Below are 21,281 nucleotides of genomic sequence, written 5' to 3'. Positions count from 1 at the left end.
TATAAGTTTCTTTTTTTACATTGCCTTCAATATATTGTTTTATTGTGCTGTACATAAAAAATTACAATTAAATCCAGGGCTTTTTACCACAAACTCATTTCGTAAATTTTGCTTTAGATCGAGTCTGTGCCTAATATTTACAACGATTTTGAATTTCGTAGCGTACTTTTTGCTTGTTTTTTTTTTGGCATCAAAACAATAAATAAAGTAAAGAAAGATTAAACATTTAAAAGCGAAAGGTAGTTTGTTCGCAGAAAACTAGCTTAAATTAGATCGCGAAAATGAACTCAGCCATGTCGGCGGAGATTTTCCAGATTTGGTGTTATTATCTTTGAAGATTGGAAACTGCTTTAAAATAAAAACTCAAACAAACTAAATGAGTGACTTGGTCAACAGAGTTATACAGAAAACAATTTAATAGAAAGGAATAGGAATAGATTGGTTATCGTCGATGCAGGATGTTGGATAGAGCGCGTATCTGCTTCTGCAGCTCGGAGTCCATACGGTACGCCTCCTCCTCAAAGACGAGACGCATTTCCTGTAGCGCTGGTAGCTTGTCCGCTTGCATGTTGAGCAGATCCCCAAAGAACTTGGTCCACACATGCTTTTTAAGGTAACGCGGCAGCTTCTGTCGGATATCCCAGCTGGAGCCCTTCTTTTGCGGCTGCATATAGTCACCGAAAAGCATCACATGAACAGTCGCCGCAATGCAGAAGAGATCCGTTTCGTAGGACCAGCTGCGTCCCTCCTGCATCTCAGAAGAGATCCGTTTCGTAGGACCAGCTGCGTCCCTCCTGCATCTCGATACAGGTGAAGCCATCCGTTTGCACCACCTTGCGGAACTTGGTCTTCTCAGCGTTCGGGAACAGGGTCATATCGATAGCACAGCCGAAATCAATCAAACGCAGCGATGGCATCGGACTGTCCACATTGGGCACACGCATCAGCAGGAAGTTGTCCGGTTTGATGTCCGCATGGATGATGTGCTGGCGATGCAGGTGGTCCACGATGTTGCAGATCTGCGCTGAGAAGTGCATCACCAGCGATTCGTGCATTACTTTGGTGGTAGCCTGGCGGATCTTGTTGTTAATGTCCAGCAGCGAACCGAACGGGGAGAACTCGGTGGCTATTAGGCTAGCATTCGGGGCTATAATCGCCGTGGAAATGTCCATCAAGCCAGGCAACACCTCCGGCTCCTTGATGCGTTTCAGCACCTAAAATACGCAAATTGTATTAGCATTCGAACATTACTATAATAAGTGGTAAAGAAAATGTATCTCACCTGATCACATATGTAGATCTCCCAGGTGTTTGGGGGCTTCTGATACTTCAGCGCCACCACATTACCAGTCCGAGAATCAGTGGCTTTATAAACCGAGCCGTAGGATCCGCGACCCACCTCCTTGTCGATGCTGAAGGTAACGCCTTCCAGGACGTTCAGCGTGCGAGTGTTCGATATTTTTGGCAGTTGCGTTTGGACAATCTTGTAACTGGCATGGGCATCGTGATCGCCAGGAAAGTCCAGCTTGGCGAGGAAAGCGCGGCAAAGTTCGCTGTTGAACGGATCGATGGCCTCCTTGTCCATGTGGCGGGCAATCGTTTCAACGGCCTTCGATAGCCGACGCTCCTGAGCCTCCGTATCGTGCTGGGTGGCGAAGTACGAGTTCTCCTGAAACGTGGAGAAGTCGGCCAGTGTGCTAGTGCCATTATTGTTGTTGCTGGTGTTATTGTTGTTGTTGTGCGTTTGTAAGGTCTTATTGACCGGATGGAGGATCTGTTGTTGCGAAGTGTCTCGGAAATTGAGTCTATCCACAGCCAAGGCTAGCGAGCTATTTGAGTTATCCAAAGCTGTAGCACTAGAGAACGAAAAGTTTGCATTGTCGTTGAAAGTGCCAGCGACCGTGTGTCCGGCGACCATACTACTCGAAGTGGCAATGGCCACATCAGCCGCCGAGGATGCCGAGTTACTATTGCTGCAGAGATCCGGCTGGAACTGGCTGCGCTTGACTTTGGTCCGTGCCCTGCGATAGCCATTCGCCTCGCTCTTCGGCGTCGAGGTATGGCCCAGCATGTAGGGATGGAAGTGGTGGTGGCTTCCGTTGCGTTGACGCTGGATGGGAATCGGAGAAGCGGGTGCCGGGTCCGGTGAAGGATGATGGACTGCCGGCGGGGGCTGATGGATTATTTGATGGTGCTCCTGCTGCTGTTGTTGTTGCTGGTAAACATTCTCTATGGTATAGGCACTGTAGGTGCTGCTGGGCTCCTTCCTGAACTTTATCTTAATCGATCGGTTTTCCTGCTCGAAAGTGGTTTGCGCACTGAACTGCACGCCATTTGTGTAAGGTCCGCTAGGCTCCTCCTCCTCCTCATCGTCTTCCTCCTCTTCATCAGAATCATCATCACCGTTATCTTCTCCAGCTTCCTCCTCCTCTTCACCCTCCTCGGCGTCATTGTCCTCATCTTCCTCACCCGTATTCTCCTGACCACTACTGGTGTTCTGCCCGTAAAGAGCTCCGTCCACAGCAGTCATATAGTAGGATTTCTCAGATTCATAGGAATCATAACGAGATTGCTGTTCTCGTTCTGCCGGCTCCGATGGCTTGGCCTTTTGCTCCATTAACTGCTTAAACTTGCGGGCTAGTATCTCTTCGGGACTGTACTCAATGCCTGCTCCCGGTGGATATACCAACTGCTTGGCATAATGGCACACACGCGAGGGATCATCAGGTTCTTCGAGCGTCAAAGCGGGCTTCCAGGTCTCATGGTTGTTGCGGCCGTAAGCGTGGAAATTGCGTGGTAAGCGCAGGCCAGCCACTTCGTTTGTCACTGGAGGACTTTGTTGTGGAGGTGGATTGCCGTTGCCATTTTGCAGCTGCTGCGGCTGATGTACATGATGCTGCGGTGCTGCAGTTCGTTGCGGCGGCAACTGTGGCTGTTGGGCTGGTGCATAATGAGGCTAAAAATCAAAGGAGTTTTTACTCAAGTAGCTTTAATATTACATTTTATTGCTCACCTCTGCCACAGGAGCATACTGCGGTTGTTGCTGGACATGCGCTGGTGGTAATGCTACTGGGGACTGAGTTGCAGGATGTGGTTCATAGCGCGGCTGTGGCTCCTGGTAGGGTGCCTGATAGGGCACCTGTTGTTCTATCGGTAGATGCTGCTGTGGCACCGGGTGATGAGGCTGTGGGGCTGGATGTGCCTGCGCCTGCGGATGATATTGCTGATAGACATTCTGTTGATATGGCTGCGGACGGTGTTGGGTATAGCTCTGCGGCATCTGCTGCTGTGCATAGTTCGTGAGTTGCTGCAGTGCATCCTGCGGGGGATGTTGCTGCTGCTGTTGCTGGAGCTGCTGTTGTTGTCGCTGGTGGAAAAGCGTCCTGGCAAAGGCGAACTTGGTGTGGGCGTGCTGGAGCTCCGAGGTGAGCTGCGCCTTCTCCTGGAAGGCCAAGTTAAACACCGCCTCCGCATCCTTAAACTCCTCACGCGACTCGTAATAGGCAGCCCATCCAATGTAGAAGGCGGCCACCTGGCGGCCAGTTCCGCGCTGAAAGAGCACCTGGTAGAAGTGGAGTGGATCCGTCTGCATGGCTATGTACTTCAGCCACAGCCGCACCAAACGGACATCCTGGCGATAGTAGTCATTGTGCTCATACACCGTCAGACAGCGCTCCAGAGTTTCGCGGTACTTTACCTCCGGATCGCTGGGCGCGTGATTTTCGTACCAGCAAATGTAGTTGTACCAATGATCGAGTGGATCCGGACCCTGGTACAAGGAGATGGCGTGCTCCCACGCCTGCTTGTCCTTTAGGAAACTGTGCATCTCGTCCGGACTGGCCAGCGGCGGTGCTCCAGCTGCGACTGCTCCTGCTCCTCCGCCGGATCCTGATCCCTGGCGCATGTACGAGTGCATGGCCACCAATTCGGTTAATCCCTCGACGTCGTCGGTTGGCACTGGTGACACGTCCGCATGATTTTCGGTTGGATTTTTCAATCGTTTGCAATGCTCAAAGATATTTTGTATTTTTTCCTTCTTTTTAGCTTGCAAATGGAATTTATTAGTGCTGCAAAACAATCGATAGAACTATTGGCTGTCACTGTTGACGATATCTAGACATAAGAGTTATCGATAGAGCGATAGAAACGTGTTGTTGGGAATTTTTAACCAAAAACAATTCTTATAAATTTACTTCCTATTTATTTGCTTGCCAAAATGTTAGTTTTTTAATAAAAATATAGCTGATTCTGTTTTAAATTATTGTCATTTGGATGACGTCCAAATTTATATACATTTGTGTGTGTGTGAGTGTGATGCACTGCTTACGTTTTGAACAAGCAGTGCATCACACTCACACACTGCATTGCCTTAAACCACTTAAAACAAAATTATTTTAAAAGTAAGACCCACACATTATTATTTTATGATTTACTACCAATACCAAAACATTTTGTAGATAAAAATGTTGGGGAACCAACATGTTTATTTAGGATGATTTTATTTTATGTAACATACTTTACTCTCTTAAGATGGCTGAATGAAGGCGAAGTATTGAATGGTAATTTGTTCTCTCTTGAAAATGACTAGTTATTTTATTTTTCATTTTAAATATTCAAATTTTACGCGATAGTTGTGTAGCGATAGAAACGATAGTCTGCGATAGTGCCACCACCGTCGCAAGTTCGCTTACTGGCCTCCAGAGTGCGCCACCGTGCTCTGTATTACTGCATTATTGTTTTTTATCAACTCGCTAGAAATTACGCTATTCCCAAAAAAACCGCAAACCCGCGAGTGTTTATGTTGCGTTCCGAAGTGCATATCATAGATTAGTAGTATTAGTAACCCCGCAAACGGCCTGCTGTCCAAAAAACACGCGTGACTCCCCTGCCACCCACGCACATACATAGACCCCGATATTTCTCTTTTCTTGTTTTCGACCCCTGACTGCGTTTGTGGATTTTCCCCCCAAGAAAAAAAAAACCGAAAAGAAAACGCAATTGTGCAGCAGATCGATTGAAACGGCAGCAAACTGAATCCCCCGGGATACGGATAATGGAGGTTTCCGCCGATCCCTACGAGCAGAAGCTCTACCAAATGTTCCGCAGCTGCGAGACGCAGTGCGGCCTTCTGGACGAGAAGTCCCTGCTGAAACTCTGCTCCCTGCTGGAGCTTCGGGATCATGGATCCGCACTGATCGCCAGCCTGGGCGGCAGCCACCAGCTGGGCGTGTCCTTTGGCCAATTCAAGGAGGCGCTCCTCAACTTCCTGGGCTCCGAATTCGATGGCACGACGTCATCGGGTTTTATTGGTGAGATAGCACTAAGAATCGAACACACTCTAGATTAACTTACATACTAAAAATATCATATTTGCTATAAACGAACGCGAGAGGTTCTTTTCAAACAACATACTGTTTATCTGTAATTGCGCTTTAATTGCCTATCAAGCAACATCAGATAATCACGAAGTGTTTGCCAGGCACTTAGTTGAGATAGTGATTCAATTTTGACACGGATTTGGAACCGAGTGGGGTTTCTGTATTAATAAAACTCTGACCTCATAGGCATAGTTCAATCAGTCGGTAAAGGGATATACAAATGAATTGATACTGATTTCCCAGATTTACTCTTTAACTGCCAAAACTTTAAATCCCTAAGTAGGGACGGAGTTTTATACGGAGACGGAGACCTTTACTTCGAACCCCTGCTTATCTGCTTCGGAAACTTCTAGGCAAAATAGGACACCTTAGGATACGAGAATCATAATCAGCACGCGGATTAGCACGGCGGCAGCTGGCGGTCATAAAATCATATATGCAATTGACAATTTTTTACGACTCCCAACTGTTCTCGCCTACCTGATCCTGCATGTTCCCAATCAGGTAGTTGGTTACGATGTCCTGTATAAATACGCGACTCATTCAGCTGGGCCGTTTAGTCCAAATCGAAATGGGAACGCGATTGTATTACCGCCGATCCGGCGGCCATTTAGCAGATCCGATCATTGAGAAGCTAGCCGCTCGCTTTGGTAGCCACCTAAGATCCATACAACTCTTCCAGTTCTCTACTAACCTATATCTATTGAATCTTGCAGAGCGTTCACTGGTGATTACGGATGAGCCGCTGACCAGCACATATATTGAGAGTCCGCCCGAGTCTTCCGATCGCGAAGTTTCACCCAAACTCGTTGTGGGCACCAAGAAATACGGTCGCCGGTCCAGGCCACAACAGGGAATCTACGAGTTATCCGTCACGGACTCGGACAATACGGATGAGGACCAGCTGCAGCAGCAGCAGAAGCAGCGAAATCTCAATGGCTGCGATGAGCTGGGAGTTCAGGTGAGCGTCGATTGGCAAGTCACGTACGAAGTGGCGATACAACTTCTGGTTATGTATGCAAAAGTGCATAGTAAACAGATTTTGTTTAATCGTTAATTATTGCTGGTACAGTAGAACACGACTAAGTACCACAATGCAAATGAAGTATTTTAAATAATCATTACGAAATTAAATAAGTTTCTTATAGTTCAGCACTAATAAGCATGTTATGTTCACTATCCACAGGTGCAACGTTCCTCGTCCCAGAGCGATCTTCCTGGCAGCCGACGCCTGCGGTCCGTCCACACCAGCGGCAGCAAACTGAAGCGATGTGCTTCGCTGCCAGCACGCCGGAAGATTAACAACAATACCACAGGAGCAACTGCATCGCCGACGGCAGCAGCCAAGTTGAAACAACTGTCCATCCAGAGCCAGGCGCAGCACAGCAGCAGCGTGGAATCCTTGGGTAAGTTCCCTTCGGCCAGCAACCAACCCGAAATATCCCATATTAGCCGATCCCCTTGTCCCTGCCACCCTATGTTGTTGTTAGCCCAAAATGCGAAAATTATGTTTGAAGCAATGATAAAAGTAAAACACTTGTCGGTACACAACGTAGGCCATCACCTGGCCGCCAATCCCGCACCGTCGTCCGAGCACTGGAGATGCTACCACGGCGGCCGTTGGTCATGCTGCAAAGGTTTGTGCGCTCTGAAGCAATTGTCAACACCCCCACACCCACCGAAACCCCAACCCAGTCATTCGGTCTCTAATCGCACCCTATGTAGCCGCACCATTGATTCGTTCTACTTACTCGTATAATCACACATCCTACACTTTCAACCCCTAGTAAAGTTGTAACTCCTTGAGTATTTGAGTATCTATTTAATTAATGATTTTATATAAATGAATTTTAGTTAGGAAGGATATTTCTTTATAAGTTGTTTCATTTTCTTGGTTTAATAATTCCTACCTCTTAAAATATCACGCAAAAACAAAAATATATTTTCTCATTTCGGAAAGCCATTTGATATAGAGAAATAGCAAACTTTCGGCGCTTTCGCTTACACCATCGATACACACACACACCCTTCCCACTCCCAATCCCACACCCACCTGGTATCTTGGGCTATATGTATAATAAATGTGTATATACAACAGCGAACCCAATCTCATTCGTCCCACGCTAATTGTTAATTGCCATGATTTACAGACACCGTGACGCCTCAGCAGCTGGAGACGATCTCAGTGCATAGCATTATCGAAGCCTGGGAGCTGGCCAGCATTCCCAACACTCGCAACCTACTTCACGTCCTGGGATTCGATGAGGAGGAGGAGGTCAACCTGCAACAGCTGACCAAGGCGTTGGAGGAGGAGATGCGTGGCCTCGAAGGCGATCACGAGCAATCGAATATGCTGCGTGCTCTGGCTGCTTTGCAGGCCACAGAGTTGGGCAACTACCGACTTGCCTACAGGCAGCAGCACGAAGAGAACCTCAAGCTGCGGGCCGATAATAAGGCGGCTAACCAAAGGGTGGCTTTGCTGGCCGTGGAAGTGGACGAGCGGCATGCCTCACTGGAGGATAACTCCAAGAAGCAGGTGCAGCAGCTGGAGCAACGACACGCCAGCATGGTGCGGGAACTTACGCTGCGAATGAGCAATGACCGCGATCACTGGACCAGCATGACGGGAAAACTTGAGGCGCAGCTTAAGTCGCTTGAGCAGGAGGAGATCCGCCTCAGGACGGAACTCGAACTGGTGCGCACAGAGAACTTGGAGCTTGAGTCAGAGCAGCAGAAGGCTCACATCCAACTCACAGAGCTTCTCGAACAGAACATTAAGCTCAACCAGGAACTGGCCCAAAGGCCGAGCAGCATTGGTGGCACCCCGGAGCACAGTCCATTGCGACCAAGAAGGCATAGCGAGGACAAGGAGGAGGAGATGCTCCAGCTAATGGAGAAGCTGGCCGCACTTCAAATGGAGAACGCCCAGCTGCGTGACAAGACTGACGAACTGACCATCGAAATCGAGAGCTTAAATGTTGAACTAATTCGATCGAAAACCAAGGGCAAAAAGCAAGAAAAACAGGAGAAACAAGAGGAGCAGGAGTCGGCGGCCACGGCCACCAAAAGGCGTGGGGACTCGCCGAGCAAAACACACCTCACAGAGGAAAGCCCTCGTCTGGGAAAGCAGCGCAAGTGCACCGAAGGAGAGCAGAGTGATGCCAGCAACAGCGGCGATTGGTTGGCTCTAAACTCTGAGCTCCAAAGAAGTCAAAGTCAAGATGAGGAGGTAACAAGCCTCAGACAGCGGGTGGCTGAGTTGGAGAAGGAACTCAAGGCTGCAAGGGAGGGCAGATCTCTCACCCCGGAAAGTCGCTCCAAGGAACTGGAGGCCAGTCTCGAGCAAATGCAGCGTGCCTATGAGGATTGCGAGGACTACTGGCAAACGAAACTCAGCGAAGAGCGGCAGCTGTTCGAGAAGGAGCGACAGATCTACGAGGATGAGCAGCACGAGAGCGATAAGAAGTTCACCGAGCTGATGGAGAAGGTGCGCGAGTACGAGGAACAGTTCAGCAAGGATGGCCGTTTGTCGCCCATTGATGAGCGCGATATGCTGGAGCAGCAGTACTCGGAATTGGAGGCAGAGGCAGCCCAACTGCGCTCGAGCTCTATTGAAATGCTCGAGGAGAAGGCTCAGGAAATTAGTTCTCTGCAATCGGAGATAGAGGATTTGCGACAGAGACTGGGTGAGAGCGTTGAGATCCTCACCGGCGCCTGTGAACTAACATCGGAATCGGTAGCCCAACTGAGTGCCGATACGGGAAAAAGTCCAGCCAGCTCACCCATTAGCTACCTTTGGCTGCAGAGCACCATCCAGGAGCCGGCGAAATCCCTAGCTGACTCCAAGGATGATGCCACCGCCAGTGCCATCGAACTGCTCGGAGGCTCACCATCGCACAAGACAGCCAGCCGGTGAGTATGAGAAGCATCTCTGTGTGTCCTTGGTGTGAGAATCTCTGTGTCGCCCTCATAATTTGCACTGTCTTGTCCTGTATATATGTTTTAGTTTGATCCCACACATCTAACCATGTCTAATATAAGTTAATTTATTATTTTTAAGTGTATGTTTGTGCTTGTTTAATAAATATAATTTACATTCATAAAAAAATTCATCACATTTTCGAATCTTATCTGATTTCAATAAATCAGATATTTCAATAAATACCGCTGTCATTTTATAATATATAAAGAAAATGACACTTTTTCGGTTATGAAAATAGCTGCTGGAACTGTTTTTGTTTGGTTTGCTTTCTCATTTGTATCATTCCACGTTTTCATTTGGCATCTTAATATTAGTTTGACAATCCGTTCAACGGCGTTTTAATTTTTTAAATCATTCCCATACAATGGCTCCTTAAACAGCAATAACCTCACCACTTCGGAAACATCCATCTTTAGCACAACACCCTTCGAAAGCTCTCAGTCGGGTCCATCGCCCACAAACAGTGGCACCACCAACGCCTCCGGCGCTAATGCCGGTCCAGCTCCGATCAGCAAACCCAAGAGGGCACAGAGTCCTCAACAGGCTCCATCGGAGGGAGAGATAGCCGATTGTGAGACGTCGTCGACGGCGTCCAACAAGAGCTTCGAATCCAACAGTAAAACGTCTTGCCTTAGCCACGAGAAGTGCAGCAGTCCGTCGGCACTGAAGGAGGAACTGAAGCGTCTTAAGTTCTTCGAGCTGTCCCTCAAGGAGCAGATCAAGGATTTGAGCCTGCAGCGGGACGGTCTGGTCATGGAACTGCAGCAATTGCAGGAGGCGCGACCCGTTCTCGAGAAGGCCTATGCGGTGAGCCGTGGATTTTGTTAACCAGGAATATTTATTAACTAAATTTGGTGATCCATTATTAGCGAACCACGCATCCAACGCTTCAGCAGCGACTGAACCAATTGGAGCTGCGAAATCGCCATCTGCAGAATGTCATCAAGCAGCAGCAGCAATACACCGAGTCCCTGATGCAGCGTAAGTTCCTGAAACGTTTTTCTGACCTAGGACATTCACTTATTTATATGTCTTCCTTAGAATCCTGGCGGCAGCATCAAGTGGAGCTCAACGATCTGCATAGCCGTATTGAAACCCAGGGTGTTTTGCTGGCCGAACAGACACAGCGACTTCAGAATGCCGACATCCTGGTGAAGGACCTCTACGTGGAGAACTCCCATCTGACGGCCACAGTGCAGCGGTTGGAGCAGCAGCGAGCTAGGGTGAACCTAATTCATCAGCAGCAGCAACAGCAGCGACTTGTGGGCGGCGGACTGCCCGGCATGCCTTAGTTTGCCCCACCGGCAAACGGATATAGTTTATAGTTAATTATGAAAAAGACAACCTGAGGAGGGGTGCTCAGCATCAGAAGACATCGAACATGCACCTACCCATAGATCGTTATGAATGTTTAGACATATACAACACTCGGTAGATTAAGTTTGCATACTCGTCGTATTCGTACGTTGCGTTTTTGTGAATGAATGTGAATCCATGTTGTTCGACACGAGAGCACCGCAGCAATAACTACAGTGACTATAACCTAAACTTAAAATCACCCACGCGCAAATGAGGAACAATCCACACTAGTGTACCAATTTGTAACACATCTAGTACTCGACTAACTAATACGAATGGATAAACTATTTACACGAGCTAAAGGCATATATTCGATTGGACATGTCTCACTGCAATGTTGACCTTACTAATTGACTACTGAAACAGTTATCGTATATTAATTATATTAGAAGAAACAGTATTTTAAATTTGTTATGCGTCTGAGTAGGCGAGCACGTTTATCAATGTTTATCACATGCCCAATCAAATGCATCGGAATTGTTGTTAATTTTATTGATAGAGAAAATGAAAATGAGCGTAAACAATGATCTATGATATTGATGTAATATGTAACGACAAAAGACCTGTAAAGCTGTAACCATACACACGAATCTATGTATTTAAATGCGATTTAAGTTAGCTAATACTCTTCAATATTGCTTTCGCGAACGCGACTTTTTGTTAAACCTATATTCGTCCCAATAACTCACTCGATTTATATGTAAAGAAAAAAAACCTCAACTTAGTTTATCAATCACACGATTTTGTGTAATCAGTGCTTAAATCAATACTTTCGATCAAAATAGAAGTTTACTTTTTAAAAGTATAAAAAATAATACAAAAAAAAACCAAATATACAATTATTTATAAAACCAACATGAGATAAATTGTTTTTATTATTAAAATTAATTAAATTTATTGGGGGATATTGTTCATAAATGAATTCTTGTGATTTCCAGGACATTTGATTATTAATTTTGAAGAAATTTTAAATATTTGTTGCTTATTAAAATTTCAAGAAATAATTTTAATTTTAATTTTAATAGCAAGAACTATGTTTATTGCTTTAAAACGTATGTTACAATTTTATTAAGTTAAATTTCGAAATATTAATCCGTTTTTAGTCTTTTCATTTTTAATTGATTTAAAATATAATATCGATGTTCAAATAGTTGACACAATCGGAGTATCGATACCCCGTTGCTGTTTCGTCCAGCTCTATCGTGCACGCGCTGTTAGAGTTTATTTGTACTGTTAACGCGAATTGGATTAAAATGTTTTGTTTTTTGTTAGTTTTCGGTATAAATGTGGTTCTAGTGCATTTAACAACTGGTGAGTGTGCGTTGTAGTGAATAAACTTTAATGCAATTAAACTGAATCCCTGGAAAGCTGCAGAATACAAGGGTTTTCCATGATGCGCGCGATTGTGTGTGTGTTTGGTGCACTGCCAGTGCATGTGACTTTGTTTGTGTGTGCGTGCGGTTTGTTTTGTTATTCGATGCGCAGAATGAAAATATATAATTAAATTAGGCATTTTCTTGGCGAAACCATATTGTAATCAAGACCTCTGAAGTCGACCCTCAAACCGAAGCAGGAAAAATCATTAATTAGGTGTTCAAGACCATGAAGTGTGTCGTGCAAAATGTTAAGGACACCTTCTTCCGCTGAATTGTTTAAACCATTAACCATCGAAAATATTGTTTGTGTACATAATTGAAATCCATATGTGGGTAGCTTTGTTTATATATGTACTTTTGTTTATGTCAAGTGCTAAATGATCTGAGCAACAGGCATTACAGTGTAATTCTTATTGGATATTCCTGTTTTAGCCAATTGGAAAAAAAGAATAGATATGACATAAATAATTTCTGCAAGTGCATCTGATTCTGTATCGGTTCTATAAATAATTATAGACAATTACATTGTTTACGGTAGAAACATGTTTGATAACAGCGATGGAACTCTGCATTGCACTCTGTTAACAGAGAGGTTCTATGAAAACATTTGTGCTTATATTATTATTCTATGTTATATTTCTTTATATTCTTTACATATGTTTCTTTGGTTTCATTGGCAAAAAACAGGTTTTGTTTAACTTAAGACTTTTGGGATCCAAGTAAAACCTATTATAATATAAACAAATTCAGAAATACAGCACATATGCTTATTTATTTTTGTACATATTTGTACCCTTTCTACATATATTTTACTTCCAACAACATTTTAAATATTTAACATTTTATAGCCTACTTTTCGGCTGTTATGATCAAGTAAAATCGATATGAAGGATTTTTTACCTATTTGTAATTTGTAAAACACCAAATATGTTGATTTCTTGAATATTTACTGCTAGACTCTAGCTTCAAATTTCACTTTGATACTCTGCTGAGTGCGCAGGACAATTCCGCTCTCCAAAGTGAGATCTTCTAACCGAGTGGCGGGCAGTAGCTTGAAGTTCCTAATGATCGCTGCCAGGAGCACCTTCATCTCCAGGATGCCGAATTTCTGACCAATGCAATTCCTTGGTCCTGCACTGAAGGGCACGAATGCGAAGGGATGACGATTCACAGCGTTCTCTGGCAGAAAACGCTCAGGCAGGAACTCATTGGGTTTCGGGAAATGGCGTGGGTCTCTCATGATGTCGTATATGTGGATGTTAATCTGGGCATTCTTTGGCAGGACTAAACCATTCATTACACTTTCCTGCACACATTTCCTGCCAATGATCGGAGCTGAGGGAAACAGCCTCAGCGATTCCTTAATGACGCACTCTAAATGGATCAGTTCGTTGAATTGGAACATACTGATTTCATCAATGTCTTCGGGAAGATTTTGTATCTCTTCGTAGCACCGCTGTTGGACATCCTCGTGCAGAGCCAACAAGAGCAGTGTAAAGATTAGACTGGTTGATGTGGTATCGTAGCCCCCGAACATAAAGGTATTGACCTCATCACAGATACCCTGATGATCGATCTTGCCCTCAGCCTCAGCTGCTAACAGGGTATCCAGCATGGCGTATCGCTGCTTCTTGCCAAATTCATCAACTTTTCCAAGTTGCTTCTGCTTAAATAGCTGCCTTTTCGTTGGATAATACCGCTCGAGAAGCCGTGAATAGTACGCAGTATCTTGGAATACTTTTGATAATCTCCGAAAAGATAGAAGTACCAGTTGTAGAGCATCAGCGGATTGCACATGCGCTGATCGAAAACTATTTCAAAGTCATGGATGGCCTTTCTGTACTCGTTTCCTTCCGACATGTCATCTAGTTTTACGCCCAGGGCAGTTTCTATACAATAAAATATAGTTAGTAATATAATTATATTTTATAACTAGATGATTAAGCTTGCCGCAAATATTGTTTAGAGTAAACTGTGGAATAATCTGGTTAAGTTCAAGTTCGCATCCCACGTTTTTGTCCAGTATTTTGATAAACTTGTTGCTCTCCTCTCTAAAATAAAATTTATGATCATTTCAATATGTTCAAGAAAGTCACTATCACTCACTTAAAAATGGTGAGAAAAGACTGCAGAATATTAAAGTGAAAAGCCGGAGTCAAAGTTTTTCTTCTCGAGTGCCACTTTTGATCTAAAACGTATGGAAGTATTAAATATTTATGATTATATACGATTAGTCACCTGTGCTTATCAGCAGCCCGTCTCCCAAAAAGGGCCTTATCAAATCATAAGCCGTATTCTTGGTAGTGATTTTGGTGTTCTGAAACAATTCTTCGGCGTCTTCGGCACGAACAATATTATATTCTGGTGCAAATAGGAAGTACCATAGATAATTCTGTCCATTGGCTTTGGCAGTGCACTCTCGTATAAAGTTGAAAATAGTTCCTGTAATGAATATTAATATTATTAGTTGTAAGGATTAAACAAGTTTTCTTTCAATCTGTACCAGGTGTTAAATGAAGTAGATCAAAATTGTTGCCGAATCGCGTTTTTCCGGGATATAAGAACACTTTGCTTTCTAATGGACTGCCATCCGCTGTTCGCACTCGTTTAGATAATGAAAGAATAAAGTACGTTTTATTAAGTTGCCTCAGCAGGAGCCAAAGGACTCCAATCAAGAGTGTAGAGCCAAGAGCGATCCACATTTTTTAGGCTTCGGCGAACCGTACAACTGCGAGCTTCAAAACCCACTGAGCTAAGGCAAACCCAACGTAAAGTATAGGCCCATGAAAAAGCTCTCGTTATCGGAATATTTTATTTTATTGTCCGTTTCTAGTAATTGGGTCTTCACGTTCTGTTAGAATCAAATTTATAAAGTTCAAACTGCTCTATATACTAGGTTATCGGTTTATTTACTTTCCCTATGCACCAATCTAACCCTAACATTTTGCCTCGTACGCAGCACAATTCCATTTTCAAAAGTAAGATCATCGAGCTGAGTGACAGGTAATATTTCAAAATTCCTGATGACCGCTGTCAGGAGCACTTTGATCTCTAGGATTGCGAACTTTTGACCAATGCAATTCCGTTGTCCCGCACTAAAAGGCACAAATGCGAAGGGATGACGATTCACGGTGTTCTCCGGCAGAAATCGATCCGGTTGAAACATTTTTGGGTTTGCAAAATGCCGGGGATCCCTCATGATTTCATAGATGTGAATGTTGATTTGGGTATCCTTGGGCATGATCAAACCGTTGACCACACCCTCCTCCACGCACCGACGTCCAATGAAGGGCACGGAAGGGAACAACCGGAGAGATTCCTTGATCACACACTCCATATAGACCAGTTCATTGAACTGAAACACACTGATATCATCGCTGTCCTCGGGAAGGTATTTGATCTCCTCGTAGCAACGCTCCTGAACATCCTCGTGGAGGGCCAGCATGAGCATGGTGAAGATTAGACATGTGGAGGTAGTATCGTATCCCTCGAACATGAAGGTATTGACCTCATCGCAGATTCCCTGATGATCGATCTGACCCTCTGCTTCGGCTGCTAAAAGGGTATCCAGCATGGCGTATCGCTGCTTCTTGCCAAATTCATCCTCTTGTCCTAACTGATTGCTCTTGAAAAGACTTCTCCTTTTCTCTATGATGTTACTGGAGAACTCGTGGGCTATTTTCAAATTATCCACCTGCTTCCGATAGTCACCGAATAGATAGAAATACACTACGTTATAGAAGAACGGGTTGCATAAGCGCTGCTGCATCACTTCTTCAATGACGTGAATCGACTTGCGATATCGAATGCCCTCCGTCATGTCATCTAGTTTTACTCCCAGTGCGGTTTCTGCAATTATATTATTCACATCAAAATTCTCTGCATAGTTCAATGAACAGGTGGTGAAAATTGCTGCTATAATTATGATTCATGATGAGATAGGGAGTAATTTCTTTATTTGCTAGTCAGCATGAGTTATATTTACTATAGTCAGCATGAGTTATACATTTGAGTATATATTCAAAGGTGGCGTTATCAAATCATTCATGTACTTGCACTTACCGCAAACATTGTTTAGTGTGAACTGAGGAATAACCTGATTCAGCTCCAAATCCTTATCCACACTTCGATGCAGGACTTTCACCAGTTTATTGCACTCTTCCCTGAAAAGCGATCGGGCTTACAACTCACCTAACCTTTATTATTTTGCAAACTCACTTGAAAATGGTCAGAAAAGACTGCAATACATTGAAATGGAAAGCAGGAGTCAGGGCTTTTCTTCTAGAGTGCCATTTTTGATCTAAATTCGGTTAAAAATCCTTTAAAAATTCGAGTTAAGTTAAAAATGTAAAATACCTGTGCTAGTCAGCAGTCCTTCGCCCAAGAACGGTTTCAGAAGATCATAGATCATATTTTTGGTGATAAGCTTGGGACTTTGGAATATTTCCTCGGCTTCATCGGCCCGAACCACATTGTACATGGGTGCACGGAAAAAATACCAGAGATAATTCCGACCTCTCGCTTCGGCAGAGGCATCTCTCATAAAGTTAAAGATGCTTTCTGAAAAATATTTTAAATATATTGAATATAGTTTTAGTGTTGATTTGGTTTCACTTACCAGATGTAAAGTTTAGAAGGTCAAAGTTGTTTCCAAATCGGGTTTTGGTCGGCGTTACGTAAATTTTGCTTTCCAGCAAACTACCGTCCACAGGGCGAATTCGTTTACACAAACTTAGGATGAAATAAGTCTTGTTTAAATGAGCCCACAGCTTGCAAAAGAGGAAAATCAGAAGTGGAGCAGAAAACAGGAATTCCAAAATCATTTCTGCGTTTAAATAATATTCCGACTAGAGGCTCCAATACCTTCCAGATCAAGCTCTGATCTATAAATGACAGATGCTGATTAGAGCTCAGTGATCGGAACAATTGAGTTTTGTGAAATCAATATTTACTTAGTATAAAACATGTTCTCATGTGGCATGCAATTGATGGGTATATTTAGTTGCTAATAGAGCAATTTCAACTTAGCACACTTTTTGAATTTTACGATATTTATGTACATATATTTGAATTTGTCTTTCTTTGATTAAAGCTCCAAACCGCTTGTTCTCTATAAAACACCACAAGGTCGTCGATAGTTTTGCAATTGCAGCTTTGTTATAAAAAAGTACCCTCTCTATAAAAAGGCAACCAGCCATTAGCTTAAACGTTTTTGATCCGACGAACTTATTGGTTAAATTAATTACATGTTAGGATCTGTAATATTCAATCTATTTAATAATAATACCTTTGGATGTAACTGAGAAATGGTAACAGTATTACTGGTTTATTTGTCTTTATTAGCATATTACAAATATGTAAATGATTTTTTGGTTTTCGCTTAAATTACACTAAGAAATATTCCTCATTTAACCCTTTTCGTTAACTTCACTTTGATATTCTGCTGTGTGCGCAGTACGATTCCGTTCTCAAAAGTGAGATCCTCCAACTGCGTGGCGGGCAGTAGCTTAAAGTTCCTGATCACAGCGGCCAGGAGCACCTTCATCTCCAGGATGGCAAACTTCTGGCCAATGCAATTCCTCTGGCCAGCACTGAAAGGCACAAAGGCAAAGGGATGGCGATTCACAGTGTTCTCGGGAAGAAAACGCTCGGGCTGAAACTGATTTGGTTTGGGGAAATGTCGCGGATCCCTCATGATGTCGTATATGTGGATGCTGATCTGTGTGTCCTTCGGCATCACCATTCCATTCACCACAGTCTCCTCCACACATTGGCGCCCAATAAATGGGACGGATGGAAACATTCTCAGCGATTCCTTGATCACACACTCCAAGTAGACTAGTTCGTTGAACTGAAACACACTGATGTCATCGGTGTCCACGGGAAGACTTTCCACTTCCTCATAGCACTTCTTCTGCACATCCTCATGGAGGGCCAGCATGAGCAGGGTGAATATTAGACACGTTGAGGTGGTATCGTAGCCCTCGAACATGAAGGTATTGACCTCATCGCAGATACCTTGATGATCGATCTGACCTTCTGCTTCGGCTGCTAACAGGGTATCCAGCATGGCGTATCGCTGCTTCCTGCCAAACTCATCAACTTCACCAAGTTGTTTCTGCCGGAATTGCTGCCTTTTTCGCTCGATAATGCGACTTGAGAAGTCGTGAACTATTCGAAGTTTCTGCACATGCTTTCTGTAGTCCCCGTAAAGGAAGAAATACCAGTTGTAGTACATCAGCGGATTGCACACGCGCTGAATTAGAACTTCCTCGATGGCATGGATGGCCTTTCTATATTCGTTGCCCTCCGACATGTCGTCCAGCTTCACTCCCAGAGCAGTTTCTGTAAAAGGTATAGTTTAGTATTACTGTAATTACATGTGATCACTTCAGCTTACCGCATATATTATTCAAAGTGAATGGTGGAATAACCTGGTTAAGCTCCAGTTCGGCGTCTACATTTTTCTCTAAGACGTTTAGGAATTTCTTGCACTCTTCCCTAAATTAAACATATATTTAAGCAATTGCAATAAGGAATTGTTGATGAAAACTTACTTGAAAATACCCAAGAACGACTGCAGGACATTGAAGTGAAAGGCCGGCGTTAAAGCCTTGCGTCTGGAGTGCCACTTGTGATCTTGAAATCTTCGACTAATTAGTACATTTTATAATGCAATCAAATTGACTGACTCACCCGTGCTTATCAGTAGACCGTCTCCCAGAAACGGTCTTATCAGTTCGTAAACCACGTTCTTGGTTATCAGCTTGGTGCTCTGGAATATCTCCTCAGCTTCCTCGGCCCGAACCACATTATACATGGGAGCATATAGAAAATACCATAGATAATTGTTACCCTTGGCCTTGGCAGTTGATTGTCGCACAAAATTAAATACACTAGCTGCAATAAAAAAGTAAAAGTAGTTATAAAGTAGTTATAAACAGGTGAGTAGCATTACGAACAGGGGGTAAAGTTGAGAATATCCAAGTTATTGCCAAATCGCGTTTTCCCCGGCATTAGGACCACTTTGCTCTCCAATGGACTACCATCCTCGGTTCGCACTCGTTTCGTCAATGAAAGTATAAAGTAGGTTTTGTTAATATGCTTTAGAAGAAGCGCCAGGGCAGCCAACAAAATTGGGGTCCCCAGCAGAGCGATCCACATTTCGGCGCTAAATTCTCCGCTCGATCCGTTCTACAGGCAATTTCAGTACCCACTAAGCTTTGGCGTATCATCAAGCCTCAATAATCATAATCAATTGTATGTAGTATACTACAGTATACTGTTTAAAACAATAACAATCGCAAAACAGCTTTCTGTTATCAGCCAATTATATGGTTGGATTATTTCAGTTATGGTTGCTGGGGGTTGTTAGGTTCTTTTGTTATTTATACTTGCAATTGCTATTTATAATTTTGGATAATGTATAGTTATGATATATAGGTATCGATCATGCCAACATTTTAAGTATTATCTCACAGAGTTGAATGATCGGTGTTAAATTGTTTATAATAATTTTCTTATCTCTTAAGTTACTTTAATCTGCAAGGTCAATTACGATCGTTAAATGGTTAATACTAAAGCGTTTTGTTGTGTCAACAAAAGCAGACTGAAGTAAAATAATTGGTTAACTCTTCAAAAGGGAACTACTTAGTTTTTATAACAATTCAGCACGTAAGCCTCTTAGACTGTCAGAAATGAAACTAATTGCTTGCTAATGCATATAAGTTATAATGTCATGCTATCGAATTCAAAGCGTTTTGGGTTTACTTTTGTTGGCATTATAGGTTATAACTAGTGCCTATAAGTATACACAGGAAATGTTTAAAGTAATGAGATTAACTAGTAGTTTGAATTTGTAACTACTGTTATAGTTGTATACAAATTACCCATTAAATTCAAGCCTTCGTGAGCTGGTAAAACATAATGGTATTATCCATCAACCAGGTGCCTCCCATCAAAAGTCATAATAATTAATTGTAGCACTTGGCAGTTATTGAAATTGTTAGAGCAGCATTTGAGTTGGCTGAAACTGGCTTACGATCGTTTCATTTCGCCATATGACCATTCCAGATTAATAACAATTTCTTGGCAAATTTCCTCCCAGGCCAAGCGGCATATTTTCCCATCGTTCCAACTATGGATGTGGCTGCAGAAAAAAGGCAACTGGCAATGTCGCATCAAAATGCCGCATTGATTAAAGTTTGATTAGCTGCAGCTTGGCCAGATCGCATTTGGGCTTGAGGAATTAATTTGAGCCAAGTTTGTATTGCGCGCGCAGAAATGGCAATGCCGCAGTTTCAGTTGCAGTCACTGCAGTTGCAGTTGCAATCTGGCCAAGTGCAGCCCCTGCTGCAATAGAAGTAAATGTGGAAAAAAATTAAATCACAGTAATTACATTTTCTGTGGAAATGGCAGGAGCCGGAGATGAACGCGCAAACATGCTGCACGACCACTGCGTGGACCTGGATGACAAAAATAGTCAATGCAGCAGTAGCAGCAGCAGCAGTAACTGCAGCAACTGCAGCAGTCGCAGCAGCAACAGCAACGGTCACAGCAGCAATCACAAACTGCATTTGGGCATGAAAAGTGCTGTGCCGGCACAATTGGATGGAAAAACTGGCCCTGTCTCTCCGTTTCTTGTTGTTATGAACAAATGTTATTGCGGCGGCAACATGCTGCATGTGTTGCTGCTGCTGCCACAGGAGCAACATCAACTGTTGCAGCTCATTAGGATGCAAAAGACGTCGCTTGCCGCCTTTTTAGAATTACTAATTGAATCGACGCGATCAGTGGCAATTGCAGCGGCGGCATTGGACACAAAAACCAAAACCAAAACCAACAATGAACAACAACCATTGCGGTGGCGGCTTGACTGTTTGTTTGTTTGTTTGTTGTTTCAACCGCTGCTGCGTTGAATGTTGCTGCCGCTACTGTTGCAGCTTCCGCTGCGGCGTGAGTACACAAACATACGGTCATACGCCTGCGTATTTATTTATTTACGTACGTGATTCGCGGCGTGGTTTGCGATTCTCTAAGGGCGATTCCCGCAGCAAAAATCTGAGCCAAAGCAGAGCTATCCCTTCAGTGGCGATGCACATCCGCAAGTCGCTTGGGGCATTTGCTAAGATAACAGATTCTGAGTTACTTGAGAACCCTCAGGCACCTGCACCAAAGTTGCTTATA

General features: G+C 43.7%; 5 protein-coding genes across 6 annotated transcripts in view; 2 read left to right on the top strand and 3 right to left on the bottom strand.

The window, feature by feature from the left end:
* Positions 1-398: 398 nt before the first annotated feature.
* Positions 399-3,917, bottom strand: LOC122613120 (putative mediator of RNA polymerase II transcription subunit 26). Its single transcript, XM_043787146.1, has 4 exons — positions 3,014-3,917; positions 1,283-2,956; positions 781-1,214; positions 399-734 (listed from the first exon to the last, which is right to left on the bottom strand). The coding sequence occupies exons 1-4, from the start codon at positions 3,914-3,916 to the stop codon at positions 443-445; spliced, it is 3,303 nt and encodes a 1,100-aa protein (XP_043643081.1). The 5' UTR covers position 3,917; the 3' UTR covers positions 399-442.
* Positions 3,918-4,703: 786 nt separating this feature from the next.
* On the top strand, positions 4,704-11,574 carry LOC122611893 (blastoderm-specific protein 25D). 2 transcript variants are annotated; one of them, XM_043785280.1, is made up of 7 exons: positions 4,704-5,309; positions 6,095-6,339; positions 6,565-6,784; positions 7,529-9,290; positions 9,777-10,167; positions 10,230-10,341; positions 10,402-11,574. In XM_043785280.1, the coding sequence occupies exons 1-7, from the start codon at positions 5,054-5,056 to the stop codon at positions 10,650-10,652; spliced, it is 3,237 nt and encodes a 1,078-aa protein (XP_043641215.1). In that variant the 5' UTR covers positions 4,704-5,053; the 3' UTR covers positions 10,653-11,574. The 2 variants fall into 2 exon arrangements, with proteins under 2 accessions (XP_043641215.1, XP_043641214.1); XM_043785279.1 differs by having other exon boundaries at positions 9,741-10,167.
* A 343-nt stretch (positions 11,575-11,917) lies between these two features.
* Positions 11,918-21,281, top strand: part of LOC122613967 (bone morphogenetic protein receptor type-1B) — a 58,610-nt gene continuing 49,246 nt past the window's right edge. Inside the window, exon 1 of the mRNA XM_043788414.1 lies at positions 11,918-12,030. Within this exon, the coding sequence (XP_043644349.1) occupies positions 11,973-12,030 (58 nt within the window). The 5' untranslated portion in view covers positions 11,918-11,972. The remainder of the gene's footprint in view (positions 12,031-21,281) is intronic.
* Positions 12,929-14,907, bottom strand: LOC122614035 (probable cytochrome P450 4ac3). Its single transcript, XM_043788499.1, is given in 6 exon segments — positions 12,929-13,781; positions 13,784-13,984; positions 14,046-14,146; positions 14,202-14,283; positions 14,334-14,537; positions 14,599-14,907. Coding segments are annotated over 6 exon segments (1,521 nt in total). The 5' UTR covers positions 14,798-14,907; the 3' UTR covers positions 12,929-13,047.
* LOC122611737 lies at positions 14,892-19,701 on the bottom strand. Its single transcript, XM_043785027.1, has 10 exons — positions 19,058-19,701; positions 18,792-18,995; positions 18,653-18,734; positions 18,496-18,596; positions 17,509-18,440; positions 16,714-16,942; positions 16,452-16,655; positions 16,314-16,395; positions 16,158-16,258; positions 14,892-15,944 (listed from the first exon to the last, which is right to left on the bottom strand). Exons 1-10 carry the CDS (start codon positions 19,257-19,259, stop codon positions 15,001-15,003), a joined length of 3,081 nt encoding a protein of 1,026 aa, XP_043640962.1. The 5' UTR covers positions 19,260-19,701; the 3' UTR covers positions 14,892-15,000.

This window comes from Drosophila teissieri, chromosome 2L (assembly GCF_016746235.2).
Source record: "Drosophila teissieri strain GT53w chromosome 2L, Prin_Dtei_1.1, whole genome shotgun sequence".
Taxonomy (NCBI): Eukaryota; Metazoa; Arthropoda; class Insecta; order Diptera; family Drosophilidae; genus Drosophila; species Drosophila teissieri.
Note: the sequence above shows the minus strand (reverse complement) of the source record. Positions and strands in the feature narration are given on the sequence as shown.

What these genes read in the sequence shown, in the direction of transcription:
- LOC122613120 (XM_043787146.1), bottom strand. Translation starts at nt 3,916, where the DNA reads ATGCACTCGTACATGCGCCAGGGATCAGGATCCGGCGGAGGAGCAGGA. An exon ending in AGTATGCTCCTGTGGCAGAG is followed by an intron (nt 2,957 to 3,013) that starts GTGAGCAATAAA and finishes TTTGATTTTTAG; the next exon opens with CCTCATTATGCACCAGCCCA. An exon ending in AGATCTACATATGTGATCAG is followed by an intron (nt 1,215 to 1,282) that starts GTGAGATACATT and finishes TGCGTATTTTAG; the next exon opens with GTGCTGAAACGCATCAAGGA.
- LOC122611737 (XM_043785027.1), bottom strand. Translation starts at nt 19,259, where the DNA reads ATGTGGATCGCTCTGCTGGGGACCCCAATTTTGTTGGCTGCCCTGGCG. An exon ending in CGGTCTACTGATAAGCACGG is followed by an intron (nt 18,735 to 18,791) that starts GTGAGTCAGTCA and finishes GAAGATTTCAAG; the next exon opens with ATCACAAGTGGCACTCCAGA. An exon ending in AAGTGAAGTTAACGAAAAGG is followed by an intron (nt 16,943 to 17,508) that starts GTTAAATGAGGA and finishes TGGAGCCTCTAG; the next exon opens with TCGGAATATTATTTAAACGC.
- LOC122611893 (XM_043785279.1), top strand. Translation starts at nt 5,054, where the DNA reads ATGGAGGTTTCCGCCGATCCCTACGAGCAGAAGCTCTACCAAATGTTC. An exon ending in GCGATGAGCTGGGAGTTCAG is followed by an intron (nt 6,340 to 6,564) that starts GTGAGCGTCGAT and finishes CACTATCCACAG; the next exon opens with GTGCAACGTTCCTCGTCCCA. An exon ending in TCGCACAAGACAGCCAGCCG is followed by an intron (nt 9,291 to 9,740) that starts GTGAGTATGAGA and finishes CTCCTTAAACAG; the next exon opens with CAATAACCTCACCACTTCGG.